General features: G+C 40.1%; 1 protein-coding gene across 4 annotated transcripts in view; it reads left to right on the top strand.

Annotated features, from left to right (window-relative positions):
• UPL6 (ubiquitin protein ligase 6) overlaps window positions 1-21,696 on the top strand; it is a 133,244-nt gene that overhangs the window by 53,128 nt on the left and 58,420 nt on the right. For all 4 annotated transcript variants that reach the window (XM_088900285.1, XM_088900286.1, XM_010272550.3 and 1 more), the window contains 4 exons: window positions 905-991; window positions 1,216-1,356; window positions 1,480-1,605; window positions 7,091-7,189. In XM_088900285.1, the coding sequence (XP_088756411.1) occupies window positions 905-991; window positions 1,216-1,356; window positions 1,480-1,605; window positions 7,091-7,189 (453 nt within the window). The remainder of the gene's footprint in view (window positions 1-904; window positions 992-1,215; window positions 1,357-1,479; window positions 1,606-7,090; window positions 7,190-21,696) is intronic.

The following is a 21,696-nucleotide window of genomic DNA, read 5'->3' as shown; positions in this document are numbered from 1 at the left end:
CAAATTTGAATTAATTTTTATTATTTAAATTGATTTTATATTTTGTTAATAATTTTATTTTATTAGATTCTTAGATGATTTCTATTAATTTTTTTTTTTAAATTGGAATTTAAGTGGTCATTAAGTTAATAAAAAATAATTTTAATTTATATATTTATTTATTTTATGTTTCACGAATTAGTAAAATTATTAATTTTATTAACTAATATTAACTAATTTTAATTAATTTACATAATATAGTGAATTTTAAGATTATTAATTTTATATTTTTATCAATGTAAACTTTTTACTAATACTATTTGAGTTTCCAACCTTCTCTGCTAACTCCACAATGGAGGCTGAGAGACGATCTGAAGGACACATTAAAGGAAGATTCACAATGAAGGCAATGTTGGCATATGAACTATTACTAATTTGAACCTGGGTTTTCTATCTACATTCAAACTTCCTGGAAGAAACATCTCTATGAGCGGGAGATTTCAAGATGTTTTGCAAGTCCAAACAAAAACCAAAATGTTTCCATTGATGTCTCAGCGTGAAATGTGTTTGAAGAAGACATGCTGACACGGAGGATACTCGTTCTATTATATATATATATATATAAATTTAGGAGGATGGAGAGTGGTGCTGAATTGTACATTGTTAATTTAGTTTGTCCTGTGTGTGTACATTATACAATACAAAAATTTTATAAGCATTTAAATCTTTTTTATTTGATGTTACAGGCTCAAATCCCGGCCTGACCTCAGACCAGGGGTCCGGGCCAGGCTCAAGCCTGGGCTATAGTCCTTATAATAGGTGCTAAGTGTGGCCTAGCCCATGATCACTCTTACATGTTATAGACTCGTTCTATTTTCTGGATGTGAATTTAACAGACTGTGGATGTTGTAATCCCTCATTGCAGGCTGTTGCTGAAAATACCAGGGCGTTTGACATATTGAAACAAGCTCCCTTCTTGGTTCCGTTCACAAGTAGGGTTAAAATATTAACTGTAAGTAATTAACTGATCTCAATTTCACCTGGAGTTTCCTTGCTTGTCCATTTTGCATTCTGATACATAACATTGGCCTCTGGCATGGTCTCACCAATATATCTGTCGAAAATTGTATTTGCTTGCTCTCATCATGCAAATATTCCTATATCAGTTTTTTTTGATAATATGTTTTTTTATCTCATTCATGTTATCATACTAAACTAGTCTTTCCAATTTATCAGTCACAGTTAGCAGCAGCACGGCAAAGGAATGGGCCTCGTGCTGTTTTCTCTAGGCACAGGTTCAGAATAAGACGGGATCATATTTTCGAAGATGCATTTAATCAGATGAGTGTATTGTCTGAAGAGGATCTACGGGAACTGGTATGGCTTGCTTATTTTTGGAGGCACTTTTCAGAATAGTTCTTTGTTATTGGATAGAACTCTCCATCTCCCTCCCTCTGGTTGAGAGTTATTTTCTAATTTCTATTTAAATATATTTTTCAGATCCGAGTAACATTTGTTAATGAATTTGGAGTTGAGGAGGCTGGGATTGATGGTGGTGGGATTTTCAAAGATTTCATGGAGAGAATCACACGAGCAGCCTTTGATGTGCAGTATGGTTTATTTAAGGTTGTTAATTTAATGGAAGACAAACATATGCATGCATGAATGTGTGTCTCCTCATGCATTCATGAATGAATGGATGCCTGTACATGCATGGTTTATTGGTATCAGACACAATATGTCCCTGATATGCCACCTGATATTACATGGAAACTTCTAGAATATGTAAAATTATATATTTTATCAAATCCTACTATGAAAAATCTGTAAATGTTTGAAATTTAATTAAGATTGACACGACGCAAGTGTTTTTTAATGAATAACAGTACTGAATTTTATTAAACAGTATAGAAGTGAGTACTGTAGAGAACCTAAAAAAAGGCTAGTCTTAGCTAACCACCATACAAGTATGCAATTAACCAATCCACTTGGCCCCAATGCAGCTGGTCCCTTGATACCCCCTTCTTTGGTAGTTCATCTGTCAAACCATTGGAAGCCCTTGGAACCCAAGTCACTGTTGCTTGCAATTCCTCTATGATGCTTTGTAGCTTCCTGAATATGTATCTATAATTCCAAGGTACCTCCTGATCTTTCTTTAGACACCCTCCTTAAACCCATGAGTGTTGCCCAATTTTCTGCCTGAATTGAGTTTCCTATTCCTAGAGGTCCAGAAAGGAACACTAAGAAATTTCCAATTTCATCCCTGAAAACTCCACCTATACCTGAAGGTCCAAGAGTACCCAAGCTGCATCCATTAAAATTCAAATTTAACCAGCCCAAAGAAAGTGGAGCCCTATTGGTCATAGACTTAACCTTCCGTTGTAAGAGCTTGGCACTGGCAACCAATGCACCACTTTTATTGAGGCGTTGTCAATGGTTTCTTCTATACCTTTTTCTTTGTCCAAGAATAACTGGGCGTTCCTCTCCTCCTAAATGCTCCATAGAATAGCTGCCCTAGTACATCTCAATAGCACCTTTCCTCTTCTCTTTGAAAGGGAGAAAAGCAATTTTTTTTTTTTTTTTTTTTTTATGATGAGTAATGGTAGAAAAACGAATTGAGAAATAGGCTCCTCATATCTGCCAGAAGAACCCACCTGAAACCAAAAAAAGGGATAGAAAATGGCTCCAGATAGCGGCCACAAAATTACAGGAGAAAGCAGTCACCAAGGTTTCCTTTTTTTGTTAATTCTCACAAGTGTTAATTTTATCGTGATATACCTCCTAACAGAAAGCTCTGATCTTAGATGAAACTGGATCTTTGCAAATGGCATCAACAGGACAAATAGCAGCATAGTTTTCAAGGCACCAAGGCGAGGCTAGGCGACCACAGGGCGCCTAGGCATTGGAATTTGAAAATATTAATTTTTTTTGAGTTTTTACTTTATCTATGCTTTTGTAAGCTATTTTATTGGTTATCTGTGCTAACTAGCAAGCATGTACACTAACTATTAACTCTATAAATCATTCAAATGAGTATAAAACTATAAATTTCATATAACTAGCAAGCATGTACATAGTAATGTTTTAAAATGCGGAGGCGTGAAGCGAGGCGTTCCACTACCTAGAGGTGTGAGGCATAATTCAGAACGCAAGAGGCATACGCCTCCCGAACACAAGGAGGCGTAAGCCTCCTTAAGAGGTGGGGGGATCTCATTTTTTCTTTATTTTTAATAAAAATCTTTTATATTAAGAAGAATAAAGATGCATAACAGTAGTTCAAAGGGGGGTTTTGTCTTTTCTTTCCCCTTATCTTTTCTTTTTCTTTCCTTTCCTTTCCTTTTTTCTTTTTTTTTTTTGGTCTTTTCATATCAAATGTGCATGAGGCGCAAGAGGCGTACGCCTCTAGCACGCCTCATGAAAAAAGTGCAAGAGGCGTACGCCTCAGAGGTGTCAGCGCCCCTGGCATACGCTTCAGGGCATTTTGGGAGCACCTCCCCTGGAGGCATGCTTCCTGGCATATGCCTCCCACGCCTTTTAAAACACTGGTACACAGTACACTAACTATACACTAACTAGCAAGCATGTACACTAACTATTAAATGAAAAACTAGCAAGCATGTACACAGTACACTAACTATACACCAACTAGCAAGCATGTACACTAACTATTAACCGAAAAAAAATAAATAAATAAGTGCAGGAACTAGGAAGGGAGGAGAGGAGTATAGGGGTGGAAGAAGAAGAGGAAGAAGAAGTATAGGGGATTAGGGGCAGGGAGGAGTATAGACCCCTGTTTTTTTCCAAAAAAAAAGGGACTGAGTCTGAGACTATCGACTGAGAACAGTCAGGGGCGGAGAGGAGTATAGGGGCGGAGCCCCTGTTTTTTCAAAAAAAAAAAAAGGGGACTGAGACTAGGACTAGCGACTGAGAACAATCAGGGGCGGAAGAAGAAGAAGAAGAAGAATGAGTGGAGCTGTGGAGGAAGGGAGGAGTATAGGGGTGGAGCCCCTGTTTATTCGAAAAAAAAAGGCAAAAAATGACTGAAGCTGGTAGAACTTACCTGCTGAAGCTGAGGTGCGATGGAGTTGGGCTGGGGAGTGAAGTGCAATGATGTTAAAAGTTTTACAATCCCTTGAACCCCTTCTAAGGCCCAAGTCCCAATGCATACCAAGGTTGGAAGTAGTGACACAATGCGACACCAAACAATCTTTAGTTATGACAAGATTGAAAAGAGAAGCAAACAGATCCTTAATAGACTGCTCCCCCCACCAAAGATCTTTCCAAAAAAGAGTTTTAGAACCTGAATGGACATCATATCTGATGAGTAGAAGGAGAAGACTAATAGCTGAGATTACTTTTCAAGGTGGAAATAAAGAGGCTCTGGCAAGAAGATCAGTGTCCCAAGCATTGGTGAGAAGTCCATGAATGCTTCTGATGACCATATGCCATAGCTTGTCAGAATCATTGGGGAATCTACAAAACCATTTACCCAGCAAAGAAGTATTCCTTAGTGTTACCTGTCCAAGATCCAATCCCCCTTCCTCCTTACTTTTGCAAACTGTCTTGCAGTTGATCAAGTGATCCTTTTTCCTTTCTCCTGGTTCCCGAAGGAAGTCTCTCACAATCTTTTTAATCATGTTTGCAACAGAAGATAGCATTTTGAATACACAAAGGTAGTACGCTAGGAGGTTGCTAAAGGTGGATTTTATGAGTGTGATTCAACCCCCAAGGGAAATATATTTCTTTTTCTAAGCGGCTAATCTTTTAGAAAAACCATCGAGGACAAGATTCTAGAAATTGTTTTCCCCTAAACTTTCTCTTCCTAACACCCAACCCTTAAACAGCTGCATAGTGGGTCCCTTGTCTCAAACCTCTCTTTGCCTGGAAAAATTCTTTTGATACTCCAATGCTAAGAATGGAATGGTGACATGATTGAGTGCAATTGCTAATCCACTTTCTCCACCTATTGCCAAATCCACAATTTAGTAAAGTCAAGTCTAAAAAGACCAGTCCACAAAATCATAGGCTTTCTCCAAATCAATCTTTTAGACCCAAGCCTTGCTCCCTTTTCTCTTCCATCTCCTCCAGACTTTCATTGGCTATAAGGACCTGATCAGTGATTTGCCTACCAAAAATAAAAGCTCCGTGATTCTAAGAGATTAAGGCAAGATTTGTTTCAATCTCAAAGAAAGGACTTTAGCTATGATTTTTAAAGATTCCCAATTAGGCTAATGTGTCCGAAGTCCTGGGGTCTAGAAGCATTGGTGGACTTTGGAATTAGAGAAATGAAAGTGGGATTGGCTCCTACATGTAAAATATCCCTCTCAGGACATTCCTTGAACTCCTCCGTTAGGTTACGCTTAATGATTTCACAACACTTCTGAAAGAAACCCATTGTAAATCCATTAGGACATGGGGCTTTTGATGCATCCATATAAAAAATTGCCTTCTTCACTTCCTCCTCAAAAGGCTTGTCAAGGGATAAAGCTAAGTTACTATCTAGAGACGGCCAATCCAGCCCTGAAACAGCCAATCTAGTGGGAGGTGGAGAACCATGGATTTAGCAATCAACACCATATCTGGTGTTTTAATGCCATTAATTATTAATTTCAAGATGCGGTTTTTTTGGTTTCTGTTGTTGACAGTTTGATGGAAAAATCTAGAATTACTATCCCTTTCTTACAACCACTGACATTGAGACTTTTGCCTCCAATAGATTTCTTCCCTTCTCAACAACACATCCAACTCCCTCTTTAGCTACTTTCTTAGCCTCCTATGTTCCTCCCTGGCTCTCCCTCAGCTTCCTTCAAGTCCAACTCCCCAATCTTATTATGAATCCTCTCCTTTTCCTCTCCAACTATTCCAAACACCTCTTTGTTCCATACCTTTAACCCCTCTGTGATAACTTGGAGCTTTTTAGAAAATCTGAAACACTCCCACCTACCCCTGACCCTTTCACCAGACAAGTCATAAGTTTTGTGAAATTATGTTTGGCTTGAAACTAGACAGTAAGCATGATTTAAGCATATTATACAGGATACCCATGTCTATGTCCAGAATTTTAGGAAATAGAGTGTCATATAGCTGTTTTTCTCATATCTGTGTTTGTGTCAATTTCTGGGTATCCTAGTCATAAACTAAGAAGATGGTACCAGCTAGCTATTAGCAACTTCTATTTCCAACTTTTAAAAATTATAAAGCTGCACTATGACTTTTGTAAGACAAAAGAACTAAATAACTTTATCAATAGTTAACCAAATTAACTACCCAACATGACTGTAAGGTGAAACCTATAATATACAGTAAAAATGACAAGAGCACCCCTGTAGACTAAATAAGCCTTGCTCTCAAGAATTGACATCCTGCCAAATTAGTATTTTCGGATTGGCTTTCTTCTGTCTAATATGGGTCTTCAAAGGCCTAGAATTATCAATTATCCCTATAATAATGATTTCTCAGTGTTGTGTATTCTTTAAGGTTTAGTCCTTTTCAGTTATATTATGTTTATGTTTAAAATTTGTTTTTCATGTATTATTTGATTTTATTGTTGCTTTACAATGTTATATGATACACAGACTGTTCATAGTGTTCCTTTATGTTTCAATTTTAAGTATCTTAAAACCTTATCTGTTGATGACTGGCCCTTTGTGCTAGGGCTGTCAATGGACCAGATATTGGTCCAACCCAATCCAGTCCAGTATGAGTCCATTACAGATGGACCAGGTCCAACACAATCTGATGAGTACTTTGGACCATTCTGGACTGGTCCAATTCAATGTCTGGACCATCCATTCTGTTCAAAGTGGTTTTAAATTAGATTGGTTCTATTCATCCCAGTCCAATATAAATCCATTACAGTTGGACCAGGTCCAATCCAATCCAATAAATACCTTGACCATTTAGTCTGGACTTGTCCAATTCAATGTCTAATTGGATTGTCCAACCCGTTCAAATCGGTATTGATTTTGACAGGGTCCAACCGTCCAACCCAAACCCAGTCCATTGACACCCCTACTCTGTGCTGAAGACAATACCTGTTCATGGGTAGTTGATTGTTCTTGTTAATTTGTCTCTTATGCTTTGTTAATTTCATACTTGGCTTTATTTCCAGGCAACAACTGACAACCTACTATATCCTAATCCTGGATCGGGACTGGTACATGAACAGCATCTCCAATTTTTCCACTTTCTTGGGAGTATACTGGGAAAGGTATGCTATAGTCTGCTGTTGTACAATGCAATTAATGGTTGGACTTGACTTGTGTAGCTGATTGTTGATACTAAATGGAAGGGATGAGCTAAAATCCCATAAACTGTTGAGTTATAAAATTTTAACAATTAACATTAGTGAGATTGATGCTAATCAGATGTACCAACTGTATGGTCATGCCTTACAAGTATGGGATACTAGTATCTGAATAGGGATCATGCCCATATGTATCAATGCTGACATGCAAGTGTTGGATCAGGAAAACCGAAACCAACATGGTCTAGTTCAATGTTTTAATAGGCATGGGAGGTGTGTGCCTCCAGGCGAGGCACCTCCAAAACGCCCTTAGGCATATGCCATAGGTGTTGAGACCTCTGAGGCATACATCTCATATGCCTTTTTCATGAGGTGTGCTAGAGGCATATGCCTCATGTGCCTCACACACACCTCATAAAAAGAAAGTAAAAGATAAAAAAGTAAGAAAAAAAGAAAGGAAAGGAAAGGGATTAAGTATGACCCTAATATGGACTTGTACGGGCTTGCCTCAAGGGGTTTGGTTGGGGGTCCTCCTAGGGTGGAGTCCCCCGCCCAGCTACTAGGCATAAAAAGAACAGAACAAATGCACATTTTTTTTTTTTGAGCAAAGGTAAAGTATAATTGTATTTATGTAAAAGGTCCTTTGTACAATGAGAAGCTGTACACACCAAAACAGAAGGACCTCAAAAAAGGCCATCCTCAAAAAATTACAGTAGAGTTTTAAGATCAAAGACTCTGCTGTTCCTTTCTGTCCAAACTGCCCACATAATTGCCAAGGGAATAGAAGACCAGCAAATCTTTCTTTTCTTAGTCATCCCTCGGATCTGCCAAGCCTCCAGGCAGGCTCTAACTGAAGCTGGCATACACCAGCTTATACCCTCAGACAGTCAGACTACTTAAGAAGTGGCTCCAGATCTCTGAGGCAAACTCCTCAGGTCACTGCTGTTAAAACCTTTTCTTACCAACATCTCTCTGGTGAGACATTTCTCAAAGCTGCCCCTCATACAAAAAACTTTAGAGGGAGCCACCCAAATGGCCCGGCTTGGGAAGGGGGTTTCAAAACTCCCCACTTCTGTTCCCTTTCCACACTAGAGAATCCTCGGAATGCAAATTCAAAACCTGAGACTGAAGCAAAACCAAGAAATTCCCCAACTACTGAATCTCCCAATCATTGAAGTCCCTTCCAAAGGTTGGAGTCCAGCAAATAGAATTATCCCTACCACTGCTTCTTTATCATCAGCCAAATTGAACAGGGTGGGAAACATATCCTTAAGGGAATTCTCCCATCCAGGCATCCAACCAAAACCTGATCATTCTCCCATTCCCAACTTTAAATCTAACTTCCCTTCTGAAAAGGGTCGGAGCTTTGCGTATGTTAGAGTCGGCTGTAGAAGGGTAGTATAGTCCTTTTATGTTTAGCTATATATGAGTTGATCAGCTGATGTGGCTCTCACTTAAGTGAGGGCACAATAGTAATTCTTGTATGGAGAATATAAATAAAAGAAGGGCCGACTAGAGAAGATTGATTTTTCTCTCTAGTTCGACAGAGACTTTTTCTCTTTCTTCTCCCTCTTCTCCTTTCTTCTGATCTGAACTTATACGAACATCTAATCTGAGTTTTATCATGGTATCAGAGCCACGATAATCAGTTCAGATCTGTTGTCTCTTCTTTTCTTTGTTCCACGCATTCTTTTCTAGGGTATTACAGAATTCTCATTGATAACTAGGAGTTTTCCAGAAAGAAAGAAAAGGATTGGTCGTTTTCTCCTTCTGGGGGTTTCCATGCTTCCAATGAGTGCAGTTGTTGTGGTTTTGTGTGGTTGGTAGAAAACCCTCTACTCGGCAGTTCGAAGAGGGCTGGTTTTGTGACGGTGACAGTGCTGACTTGGTACCCTCTACTTGACAGGTACATGATCTTCGAACTAAGTTGTGGTATGTAGCAAGTTTTTTTTTTTTATGTTGCAGAACTGAATATCCTATTCGTGAGGTGTGTTGTAAGGGTTTCTAGTGCCGACAGTAGACAGAAACAGTGGTGCTGTTGCTAATAGTGGTGAAGAGTTGTGAGTGTTGTTGCTGAAACCTGATACTAGAAACCCTAATAGTGTTCAGTCATTCGTGTGGAGTGTGGTGATTTATTAGGGCAATAGAGTGATGATCTAGTGGTACAGTTTCTCCTTTTTTCTTGTGCAGTCATGGGAGACAGCAGTGATTACAAGTCAAGTGTAATGGTGCCTTCTGATTATTTGAATGTGCAGATGACCTCTATAAAACTGAATGGTGAGAATTATGTTCCTTGGGCTAAGTCTGTTGAAGTTTTCTTGAAAGCCAAAAAGAAAGTGAAACATGTGAGGGAAGATAAACCCCCAATTGATTCTTCGGGATATGATGAATGGGAGTAAGAGGATGCTCAAATTATGACTTGGCTATGGAACAACATGGAGTCCAAAATTAGTGTGAACTTCATGTTTTCAGATACAGCCAAGGAGGTCTGGGATCATGCAAGGAAACTATACTCTGGACAAGATAACATTACTAGGGTTTATCAACTGTACCAAGAGTACTTCAATCTGCAACAAGGGAATTAGAGTCTTGAGGACTATTATGCAAGTATGAGAAACTTACAAAATGAGTTGAATGTTTATCACCCTCTTACACTTGATGTCAAAATTCAGTAACTACAGAGAGAGCAGTTGGATGTGACCAGATTTTTAGTAGGGCTGAAGTCCGAATATGAACCTGTTAAGGGCACAAATACTAGGTGGATCTGTTCTTCCCTCTCTTGGGGAAGTGTTTTCTCGTCTTCGGAGGATTTCAGTTGGACCCACAAAGACTTCCATTATGTCAAATAGGTCTGCATTTGCAGTTACTAGAGGGGGAGGTCGTGGCGGTAGAGGAGGTCAGCATGGCCGTGGTAGTGGTGGCGACATGTATAATCGTGGTGGTGGTCGTGTTGAATGTTGAGACTCAGGGGGAGCCCGTGGTAGAGGATGTGGTAATACTCAAGAGAAGGTGTACTCATTGTGGTATGGAGGGACATACTATCAATTTCTGCTATGATCTACATGGCCCACCATCAACTTGGGCAAATCATGCAGCTGTAAATGTTGGCAGGTCAAGACAAGAATCTCAAGTTACTGATTAGATCCCCACTATGTCTACAGATGCTTTCACGGGATGAGTATGAGCGGTTCATTCAGGGTACATCTCAACAGAACATTGCTACCCTTGCACAATCAGGTACGACTTGTCTGGCATCCACACCTTTCCGTTGGATTATAGACTCTGGAGCTTCTAATCATATGAATGGGACTCCAGGTGTGTTTTCATCAATTTCTCCATCCTCCACTTCCCAATCTGTTACTCTTGCCAATGGCTCTACATCAGCCATATGTGGTGTTGGCAATGTTGACATAGACTCGTTATCCCTATCCTCAGTTTTATATGTTCTCAAGTTTCCCTTTAACTTGATGTCTGTTAGTAAATTGACCAAGTCTCTTAATTGCTCAATAACTTTTTACCCTTCCTCTTGTGTGTTTTAGGAGTTCAAGACGGGGATGAAGATTGGTGGAGGGCATGAAGCTGGTGGATTGTATTATCTTGATGGAGGTGGTTCGACAACAACCCTTCAGTCATCTCTTTCCCCTCATCAGTGGTACTGCAGACTTGGTCATCCGTCACTTAGAGCTCTCCAGTTACTTGTTCCGTCGTTGAGTCGTCTTTTTAATTTTAATTGTGAGTCGTGTCTGTTTGGGAAACATCGTCGTGTTTCCTTTAGTCTTTGAGGTGATAGTCGTACATTGAGTCCTTTTTCTTTAGTCCATTCGGACATCTGGGGTCCAAACAGAGTAGTGTCTTATAATGGTTACAAATACTTTATAATTTTTGTTGATGACTATTCAAGGATGACATGGCTTTACCTTATGAAAGAAATGAGTGAACTGTTTTCTATCTTCCAAAAGTTTTATGCTGAAATTCGCAATCAATTTGGTGTACATATTAAAATTCTTCGTTCTGATAATGGTCACGAGTATTTTTCCACACCCTTTCAAGAATATTTGGAACGATATGGCATTATCCATCAAACCTTGTGTACTTACACCCCTTAACAAATGGGATGGCTGAAAGAAAGAACCGTCACCTTTTGGAAACTACTCGGTCCCTCTTACATTAGATTAATGCCCCAAACCCTTTTGGAGTGATGCTGTGCTTACATCCTGCTTTCTTATTAACCGCATGCCATGTCTATCCTTGAAGGTCAGTCCCCTTTCTCTGTTTTGTTTCCCACGTTGTCTCCTTTCACCCTTACTCCCAGAGTTTTTGGATGTGTGTGTTTTGCTCATAATCTTGGGCTAGGAATGGACAAGTTAGATGCTAGATCCACTAAGTGTGTCTTTCTTGGCTATTCTATGACTAGAAAGGGTATAAGTGTTATGATCCTCGTTCTCGACATTCTTTCGTGTGTTCTGTTGTTACATTTTTTGAGTCTGTTCCTCTGTTGTCATCTCCTCCTCTTCCAGTCCCTGTTGATGACCCCGTTCCACTTGTTCCAGTTGTGACCCAGTCTTTGCCTCCAGTGCCGCTACCTGCGGGACGACCACCTATCCGGCAAGTGTATATGCATCGTTAGGCACCAGCTCATCCTCCAGCTTCGTCATCGTCGACAGATCCGGTAGTTGTTACCACCATAGTCCCAACCCCAATTTCTGACCTCGATCTTCCTATTGCTTTGCAGAAAGGTAAATGCAGTTGCACTCTCCACCCTATGTCCAATTATGTTTCTGTATCTCACCTTTCAACTTCCCACCGCTAGTTTGTTTCTATGTTATCCTCTGTCTCTGTTCCCAAGGATGTCCAGGAAGCCCTCACTTCTCCAGGGTGGCGCCAAGCAATGGAAGAAGAACTCTGGGCCCTAACTCGTACTCATATGTGGGGACCTCACCACTCTTCCGCCTGGTAAGCATGTTGTAGGCTGTAAGTGGGCGTACATGGTTAAATACTTACTTGACGGGAGTGTTGAACAGTTGAAAGCTCGGTTAGTTGCTAAAGGTTATTCATAGTTATATGGTATTGATTACACAGACACCTTCCCTCCGGTTGTCAAAATTGGATCAATTTGTGTTCTGATTTCTCTTGCTGCTATGTTTGATTGGCCCTTGTTTCAGCTTGACATCAAGAATGCTTTTTTGCATGGTGATCTCCTTGAGGAGGTGTACATGGAGCAACCCGTAGGGTTTGTTGCTTAGGGGGAGGGTGGGAAGGTATGTAGACTCAAGAAGGCTATTTATGGGCTTAATCAATCTCCCCGTGCATGGTTTGGGAGATTTAGTGAAGTGGTGAAGAAGTTTGGGATGAAACAGTGTTAGGTTGACCATTCCGTATTCAGCTATGAATCAAATGCTGGGAAGATTCTCTTGGTGGTATATGTAGATGACATTGTTGTCACAGGCAGTGATAGACTAGGGATTGACAGATTGAAGACTTACTTGCACGTTCACTTCCAGACAAAGGATCTTGGCAAATTAAGATACTTCCTAGGGATAGAGGTAGCGAGGTCCAAGAATGGTATTAATCTGTGCCAGAGGAAATATGTTCTTGATCTGCTAGAAGAAACAGGGTTGTTGGGTGCCAGACCAGCTGAAACACCCATGGAAGCGGATGTTAAGTTGGGTAGTGATAAGGTGAAGAGTTTGAGGATCCGGGAAGGTACAAAAGGTTGGTGGGTAAGCTTAATTACCTAACCATCACTCGACCTGATATCTCATTTGTGGTTAGTGTAGTGAGTTAGTTTATGCAGAATCCTCGAATTCCACCTTGGGAGGCAGTCCTAAGGATTGTGCGGTATTTGAAGGGAGCTCCAGGTTGTGGTTTGTTATATAAGAGTGGAGGAAGTCTTGAGATAGAGGGATACACGGATGTTGATTGAGCTGGTTCCATATCTGACAGAAGGTCCACTACAGGGTATTGCACTTTTCTTGGTGAGAACTTAGTAACGTGGAAAGGTAAGAAGCAGATAGTGGTAGCAAGAAGTAGTGTAGAGGCTGAATATAGGGCTATGACACACACGACATGTGAACTAGTATGGTTGAAGCATCTCCTAGAGGAGATGGAATACTTGATTGACACTCCTATGAAGCTATACTGTGATAATCAAGCTGCAGTTCATATCTCCTCTAATCCAATGTTTCATGAAAGGACGAAGCATATGGAAGTGGATTGTCACTTTGTACGTGAGAAGGTGCTAAGTGGAGTGATAAGTACAACATATGTGAACACAGAAAATCAATGGGCAGATCTGTTTACAAAGGGTTGAATCGGGGAAGAGTGGACTACATATGTAACAAGCGGGGACTATATGACATATACTCACCAGCTTTAGGGGGAGTGTTAGAGTCGGCTGTAGAAGGGTATTATAGTCCTTTTATGTTTAGTTATATATGAGTTGTTCAGCTGATGTGGCTCTCACTGAGGGCACAATAGTAATTCTAATATGAAGAATATAAATAAAAGAAGGGCTGACTAGAGAAGATTGATTTTTCTCTCTAGTTCGGTAGAGACTTTCTCTCCTTCTCTTCTTCTTCTTCTCCTTCTTCTCCCTCTTCTCCTTCTCTTTCTTCTGATCTGAACTTATACGAACATCTAATCTGAGTTTTATCAGCGTATTCCTTTCCACAGACTGCATCCATAGGTTCAGCAGCAAACCTCTATAGCCAACCTCCTAGCAAAGCTAGATTGAAATATTTTAATCTTCTTAACCCCAATCCTCCTTGAGATACCGGTTTACAAATCTGTCCTCAGTTTACAAGATGATGTTTGTGTGAATCCTTCCAGTCCACCCACAAATGCGCAAATTTCAAAAGGCGCATGCCTGGGCTGAAATGCAAGATGCACCAAGTGCGTGCCTTTTGAAAGTGCTGCGCCTGGGACCTAGGCAAGGTGCATACCCCAAAATGTGCCTCACCTGTGTGGGCATGCCTTTTAAATCACTGATTGTGTTTCGAGAAATAATAAGATGAGTGGGCAGTGGGCTCCACAGTCCACACGACTATCGAGAATACAGATTCCTTATAGGAAAAGGTGAAAGGCTACCCCATTGGCATTTACATTGCTAAGCGCTACTAGTTTTCCTCACCTTTGAAGGGTACTTGACTAATGTCATCCATAGCAAATTGGGCCCTGGTGGTGGTAGCAGTCACCATGAGTGATTGCAGGATGCTGTTTGTGTGACTAGAATCCTCTATTTGGCAATTGAAAAAGGAAGTTGGTGCTGTTGTTGATGCTCTTGGTTCAAAAATACAGCTAGTACCGTAGTGGTGCATGTGTGCCAAAGTTGTCGCATGATTTCAAACTATTTCATGGTTGGATTAGAGTGGTAGTCCTCTATTCGGCAATTGAAAAAGGAAGTTGGTGCTGCTGTTGATGCTCTTGGTTCAAAAATACTGCTAGTACCTTAGTAGTGCATGTATGCCAAAGTTGTCACATGATTTCAAACTATTTCATGGTTGGATTAGAGTGGTAGTGAAATGCTTTTGATATTGGCTGTCCTCTTCTTTTGTTGCATTTGTGGTGTGTGACTTGTGAGTAAAATAAAATATGGCAGCTTCAGGAAGTGGAAGTTATGTACTGAAACTTAGCGTGATTGCTCCCCTGGACTATTTTGCAGTGCTAATGACATCCATTAAACTAAATGGGTAAAATTATGTGCCATGGGCAAAAGTTTTCCTCACTGAGATGGTAGACTCAAGTACTTGAAGACTGGGGAAACTGGTGGTTATGATGAACAGGGCAGGGAATGCACAAATTATATCATGTGATCAAATATCAGTGCTAATTTTATGTTTATAGACACTGTAAAAGAAATATGAGACCATATTAGGAAGTTGCATTCTGGCCAGGATAATATAACTAGAGTTTACCAACTATTCTAGGTGTAACTCATGTCATAACACTGTGATTAAAGCATAGAGTACAATGCAAGTTTTAAGAGTAGTTCAAAATGAGTTGATATCTACCAATCACTTTGTTCTTAATATTAGAGTGCAACAACAGTAGAGGGAGATTCTCTCTTTGAGCAAGTTAGAGCTTAAATTTTAGGCACCCAAGCTGCCGTCTTAGTGAGGTGTTTGTTTGGCTTTGGAGATACTCTCTTTGATCTAGCAAGACAATTTTTCCCTTTGAGTGATTTGCACCAGTGGTTCTAGAGGTGGAGGACATGGCAAAAAAGGTGGTTTCCATGGAGCCAGAGGAGGTAGTAAATTAGCCTTAGGTATTGTTGACAGATGCTATTGTATGTACTGTACATAGATTTAGTGCCCACAGGGGTATTTTTGTAATTTCTATACCACTTGTGTTGTACGGCCAGTATAGTATAAATGCAAATGCTTCACTCGCATGAAGCAAGTTCTTTTGAGGCATTAACTCCACCAACCTCTTCTCTCTTCTTCCTTCTTCTTCTTCCTTCTTCTCTTCCTCTTCTTTCTCTTGCTCAACATGGTATCAGAGCGGAACCGTCCAGGCCTGGAAAAAACCAGCTGAGGTCACTATATTCCTGATGTTCGAAGGCAAGGAAGAGAAATCATTCTCCAGTGCTGCGGTTAGTCTCCAATGCCGAGTAGAATCAGCTTGACTGTTCAACTTCCTAGCGCAGAAAAGGGTTCTGCTACGAATGGCACGTGGGAACTTGTTGATCTCCCTAAGGGAAAGGATCCAGTTGGATGTAAATGGGTGTTCACTGTTAAGCATGGGGCTGATGGAACCGTGGAGAGGTATAAAGCTCGTTTAGTGGCAAAGGGGTTTACTCAAGTATATGGAGTTGATTATGTAGAAACCTTTGCCCCTGTTGCCAAAATGAACTCTATTAGAGTACTTTTCTCTCTTGCTGCTAATCTGAATTGGGATCTACATCAGCTTGACATCAAGAATGCCTTCTTGAATGGTGACCTTGAAGAGGAAGTTTATATGGTTCAACCCCCCGGTTTTCTGCCTCAAGGAAATGAACAAAAAGTGTGCAAGTTAAAGAAGTCTTTATATGGGCTGAAGCAATCACCAAGAGCTTGGTTCAACAGATTTCATACTACAGTTCAGCAGAGGGGATACAAGCAATGTTAGTCAGATCACACACTGTTTGTGAAAAGGGGAGAAGGTAAAATGGCTGCCCTAATAGTATATGTGGATGACATAATTGTTACTGGTGACTGGAAGGATGAAATTCAATGTTTGAAGGGTTTCCTTGCCACTCAGTTTGAAGTGAAAGATCTAGGACCTGCCAAATACTTCCTTGGAATTGAGGTTGCCCGATCAAGAAAGGGTATCTTTATCTCCCAAAGGAAATATGTCCTAGACTTGCTTAAGGACACTGGAAAGATTGGGGTTAAGCCAACTGACTCTCCCATTGACCCCAACCATAAGTTAAGTGACAGCCAAGGTGAACCTCTTAAAGATGTGAAGCAATTTAAGAGGCTTGTAGGGAGATTGTTGTACCTCTCTATGACCCATCCAAACATAGCATATGCTGTTGGTGTCCTTAGCCAGTTCATGCATGCACTTAGGACACCACTCATCTTGAAGCAGCAGAGAGGATACTGCGGTATCTTAAGAAGTTCCCTGGTGCTGGCTTATTATTCCAGAAGCATGGACATTTGAGAGTTGAAATTTATACAGATGCGGATTGAGCTGGATCTCAAAGTGACAGAAGGTCCACTAGTGGTTATTGCACCTTTGTAGGAGGGAACCTTGTTACTTGGAGGAGTAAGAAGTAAACGGTGGTGGCTAGATCCAGTGCTGAAGTTGAGTACTGTGCAATGGTACACGGAGTAGCCGAAGGTATGTGGATAAAGAATCTGTTGGGTGAGTTGAGTTTCCAGTGGACAAACCCATGACTCTACTCTGTGATAACAAGGCAGCTATAAGTATTGTTGCTAACCCGGTACTACATGACAGAACAAAGCACATTGAAGTTGACAAACACTTTGTTAGAGAAAAAGTCATCACAGACGAAGTATGCACTCCATATAGCAGCTCTGAAGACCAACTAGCAGACATCTTTACAAAAGGACTAAACCATTCTAGACATCAAGATCTCTGTGACAAGTTGGGCATGATTGATATCTTTGCTCCAACTTGAGGGGGAGTGTTGACAGATGTTATTGTATGTACTGTACACAGATTTAGTGCCCGCAAAGGTATTTTTGTAATTTCTATACCACTTGTGTTGTACGGCCAGTATAGTAAAAATACAAATGCTTCACTCGCATGAAGCAAGCTCTTTTGAGGCATTAAGTCCGCCAGCCTCTTCTCTCTTCTTCCTTCTTCTTCCTTCTTCTCTTCCTCTTCTTTCTCTTGCTCAACAGGTATTACTCCATGTGTTGCTGGAGGGCATGAAGGTGGCCATGAATCAGGGGAGGTCATGGTAGAGGTTGTAGAGGGACCTTGAACGTGTACTTATTGCACAATAGATGGCCATGCTGTCAATTATTGTTTTGATATTTGTTTGCTGACCTGCAAGAGAGAGAGAATTGGTGAGAAGATAAGAAGAAGAGAAGAGAAGATAATAGATGGGCAGCAGTCTATCCCCAACTGGTCCCAAGTGTTATTTATATTAGCTTCTTAAAGTTACATAAAAGTACAGGTTTGCCCCTGATTAATAATGACTTTAAACTAATAGCACAAATCTGAGATGGACCCAATAACTTAAGGCCCACTAGTACACTTAAAACATACACATAAACAGAAACATTAGGCGCACATGTCCTAGGTTTAATGAGAAAAAAAGGCAAACAAAGATTGAAAAGAAGAAGAGAAGAGAAGAAGAGAAGAGGAGAAGAACTCGAAGGTGAGAATTCAGAAAAGAGAGAGTGACTTACAATAGCCGCCCCACTCTTATAATTTATATTAATATTCAAATGACCGTAAAAGGGATGGATTACCCTTACTGCTTACATGGCAAAATAATAAAAGAAAACTAATAACAAAAGGCTGAAATAAACTACCAACTAACAAACTGAAATAACTAACATAACTAACTGTCAATTACAGCCATACGAACACAGTGGGGACCACATCAGTGTTCTCTACGCATAGATGTCCATCATGCCCAACTTGCCAAGTAATTCATGGAACTTTGTTGAAGGTAAACCTATGGTCGGAGCATTGTTTTTTGGGTTTCCTGTGTTGGAGAGGCAGCATCTTGTGCCTCTCCAAGGGACTGCATCTTTCTCTTGATCTTAATGAAATGTGATATTGTTTATCAAAAAAAAAACATCATCTAGCTGCATCTCTAACGAAAAATAAGGAATACAAACTTCACTAGAGACAGCCCTCTCCCACAAAGTGTCTATCCACCTCTATATGTTTGGTTCTATCATGTTGTACTTGATTATTTGTAATATTGATTGCAGTCTTGTTGTCACAGCACAATATAGTTTGAGAGGACTAGTCACTTTTATCCCTAGCTTGGTAAGTAGTATTTTGAGCCACAACAATTCAGCAACACCATGAGCCATTGCTTTATACTCAGCTTTTACATAGCCTATATCCTGCATGGTAAGAGATAAGTATATAAATTTTCTTACTAGACTTTGATATATTTCCTTATTTGAATAGTCTTTATCATCAAACTCTTGCAATCCATGGTTTAGTTCCATTAGAATTAGCAGGTCTACTCCCCATCATACATACCTCTCTTAGAAGGTTCTAGGGCATACTTCTTTGGGAAATGTATATTCCTTCTTTTGACCTCATAACCTCAATCCCTAGGAAGTATCTAAAGTGTCCCTGATCCTTGATCTCAAATTTAGAGGCTAAAAAGTTCTTCAATCTCATTATCTCTTCTAAGTCATTCCCAGTGATAACCATATCATCTACATACATTATGAGAGCAATAAGTTTCACCCTGTCTTATTATAAAGTGTATGGTTAGCATCACTTGGAGTTTACCCCACATTCTTCATAGCCTCACATAGCCTCTCAAACCAGGCACAAGGAGATTGCATCATCCCATGTAAAACCTTCTCTAACCTGCACACCTTCCCATGAAAATCATAGCTTGGAGGGGGATTCATAAATACTTCCTCATGCAAGTTTACATTCAGAAGCACATTCTTTATCTCTAGCTGGTGTAGTTCCCATGATAAATTAGCTGTTAAGGATAGCAAAACACAAACAGTATTGCGCTTGGAAATAGGTGTAATGTCTCCTTGTAATCAATCCCCTCCTTTTAAGTAAACCCTTTTGCTACAAGTTGTGCCTTGTACCTTTCCGCTAAGCCATCTACCCTATACTTCATTGGGAATGCCCACTTACATCTCACAATACTCTTCCCCTTTGGTAAGTCCACTAATTTCCATGGTTTTTCTTTCATCAAAGCCCACATATCCTCATTCATTTCCTCCCTCCATTTGGGATCATTTATAGCTTCAGTGTAGCTTCAGAGTACTTGGAAGGACATGAATAGAAGAAAGAGCAGAGAGAAAAGGAATAATAACTAGGGGACAAGCTAGAATATGCCATATATTTGGCAATGGGATGGTGAGTAGTATAGGAACGAACAACTTTGTGAAGAGCAATGGGAAGGTCCAAGTTAGAAATAGGAGGAGAAACAATAGGTGAAGAGTTACTTGGATTAGCAAGATCTGACTGGATGGAGTCAGGTTGGTTATCATCACAAGCTAGAGGAATTCTTTTTCTTTTTCTGTAGGTAAGCAGTTCCAGATGCTTCAAAAGTTTTGCATCTGCACCATCATTACCTGTAGAGTCAACTGGAGTCTCACTAGGTTCACTTGAAGTGTCAGAACTAGAAGGGTTAGGGAAGAGGATGTAGGAAAAGGGACAAAAGGAGAGGAAGAATCCTCTTCCACCCTACTAGTCTCCCCCTGAAGGGGATTCTTGGAATACTCAAAGAAAGCTTGAGACTCAAAGACGACAACATCCTTGGTTACAAACTTTTATCCAAAAATTGGATCATAATGCTTGTAGCCTTTCTGTGTAGGAGAATACCCAAAGAAAATACCATGAATAGCCTTAGGATCCAACTTTGTTTGCTTAGGATCCTTAATATGAATGAAACAGACACATCCAAAGATGTTATGAGGCAAGAGAAAGTGAACTTACATAGGACACAGGATAGAATATGGGGTTTTCATGCCCAACACCCTAGATGACATTTAGTTTATCAAAATGGAGCCTGTAAGAACTGTTTGAGACCAATAATTCTTCAGCACCTACTGCTGAAATAATGAGGCCTGAGCAGTCTCCAATAAATGTCTATTATTGCATTGAATGATCCCATTTTGGTGAGGAGTACGAGCACAAGAAGACTGATGTAGAACATTAGCTTCCTCCAAGAACACATCCAAGCAACTCTCAAAGTGTTCTGCTGCATTGTAAGACTGATGTAGAACATTGCCAAATTGAGTTTCCCTCATTTTATAGAGCATCATTGTTGTTGCCCTTGGTACGTCTGTGTGATTTTTTAGAAAGTATATCCACGTGTTGAGAATAATAATCAATAAAACTGATAAAGTACCAATAGTCATTTATAGAAACAAGGAGGTGAAGGGCCCTAAACATCAGAGTGAACCAAATAAAAAAGGAGTACAAACCTCACTGTTTGAAATGGGACAAACTGATAAAGTACCAATAGCCAAATTTCACTTGAAATTGACTGAAACAATTATAGAAACAACTCTTTTAATAAAGAAAAGACATATGACCTAGTCTAGCATGCCATAGATGCACCTTAGTTATTGACTCTTTGTCCTAACAACCGCCAAAAGCTGATGACTGCAGAACTAAACTGATATCTTTGTCAAAATAATAAACACCCCTAGCTTCATGACCGCTCCTTACTGAGGTGAACCTTACCTTTACCAGAGAAGGTGGAGAGGGAACCACCGGTTACTCTCACTTTGTCTTAACCAGGTCCAGACATGAGTTGATATGAAGTAAATAATGAGGACAAATGAGTCATGTGATCTGTAGCTCCTGAATGAATAATCTAGGAGCAGGAATGCAAAGGACCAGTAACACTGTGCCGAGGCATTACTTGCTTTTGCAAAGGAAGAGGAAGCAAGGAAGGTGCTCCTTAACTGTGCCATGGCTCGGCTAAGGATCTCTACCTCATCAACTATAAAGTAGTAGGTCCCTGAGGTAAGGAACTAGTGGACTGGAGTGTCTTAAATTTGAGATGAAATTTCTTAACTAGCCTGCCGCCCAAATGCACCCAAAATAGTGCTCTTTTAACATGTAATGAGTATGAGCACCTTGTCTAGTTGCTAACCAAAATAACAATGCCACTAAAGGTGATTATGGCTTGGGTTGGGTTGGGCCTAGCAGCTATGTTACGGTCTTACGGGTTCTACTTTAAAACATCTTGCGTTCTTGATTCTATGATCTGCCTTTGTACCAAGCCCCTTGAGGCAAGCCCAAACAAATCCTTGTTAGGGTCTTCAATTTTTAATCCTTACAGAAAAATAAAT

Source organism: Nelumbo nucifera, chromosome 3, assembly GCF_055504915.1.
Source record: "Nelumbo nucifera cultivar China Antique chromosome 3, China Antique-T2T, whole genome shotgun sequence".
NCBI classification, from domain to species: Eukaryota; Viridiplantae; Streptophyta; class Magnoliopsida; order Proteales; family Nelumbonaceae; genus Nelumbo; species Nelumbo nucifera.
Note: the sequence above shows the minus strand (reverse complement) of the source record. Positions and strands in the feature narration are given on the sequence as shown.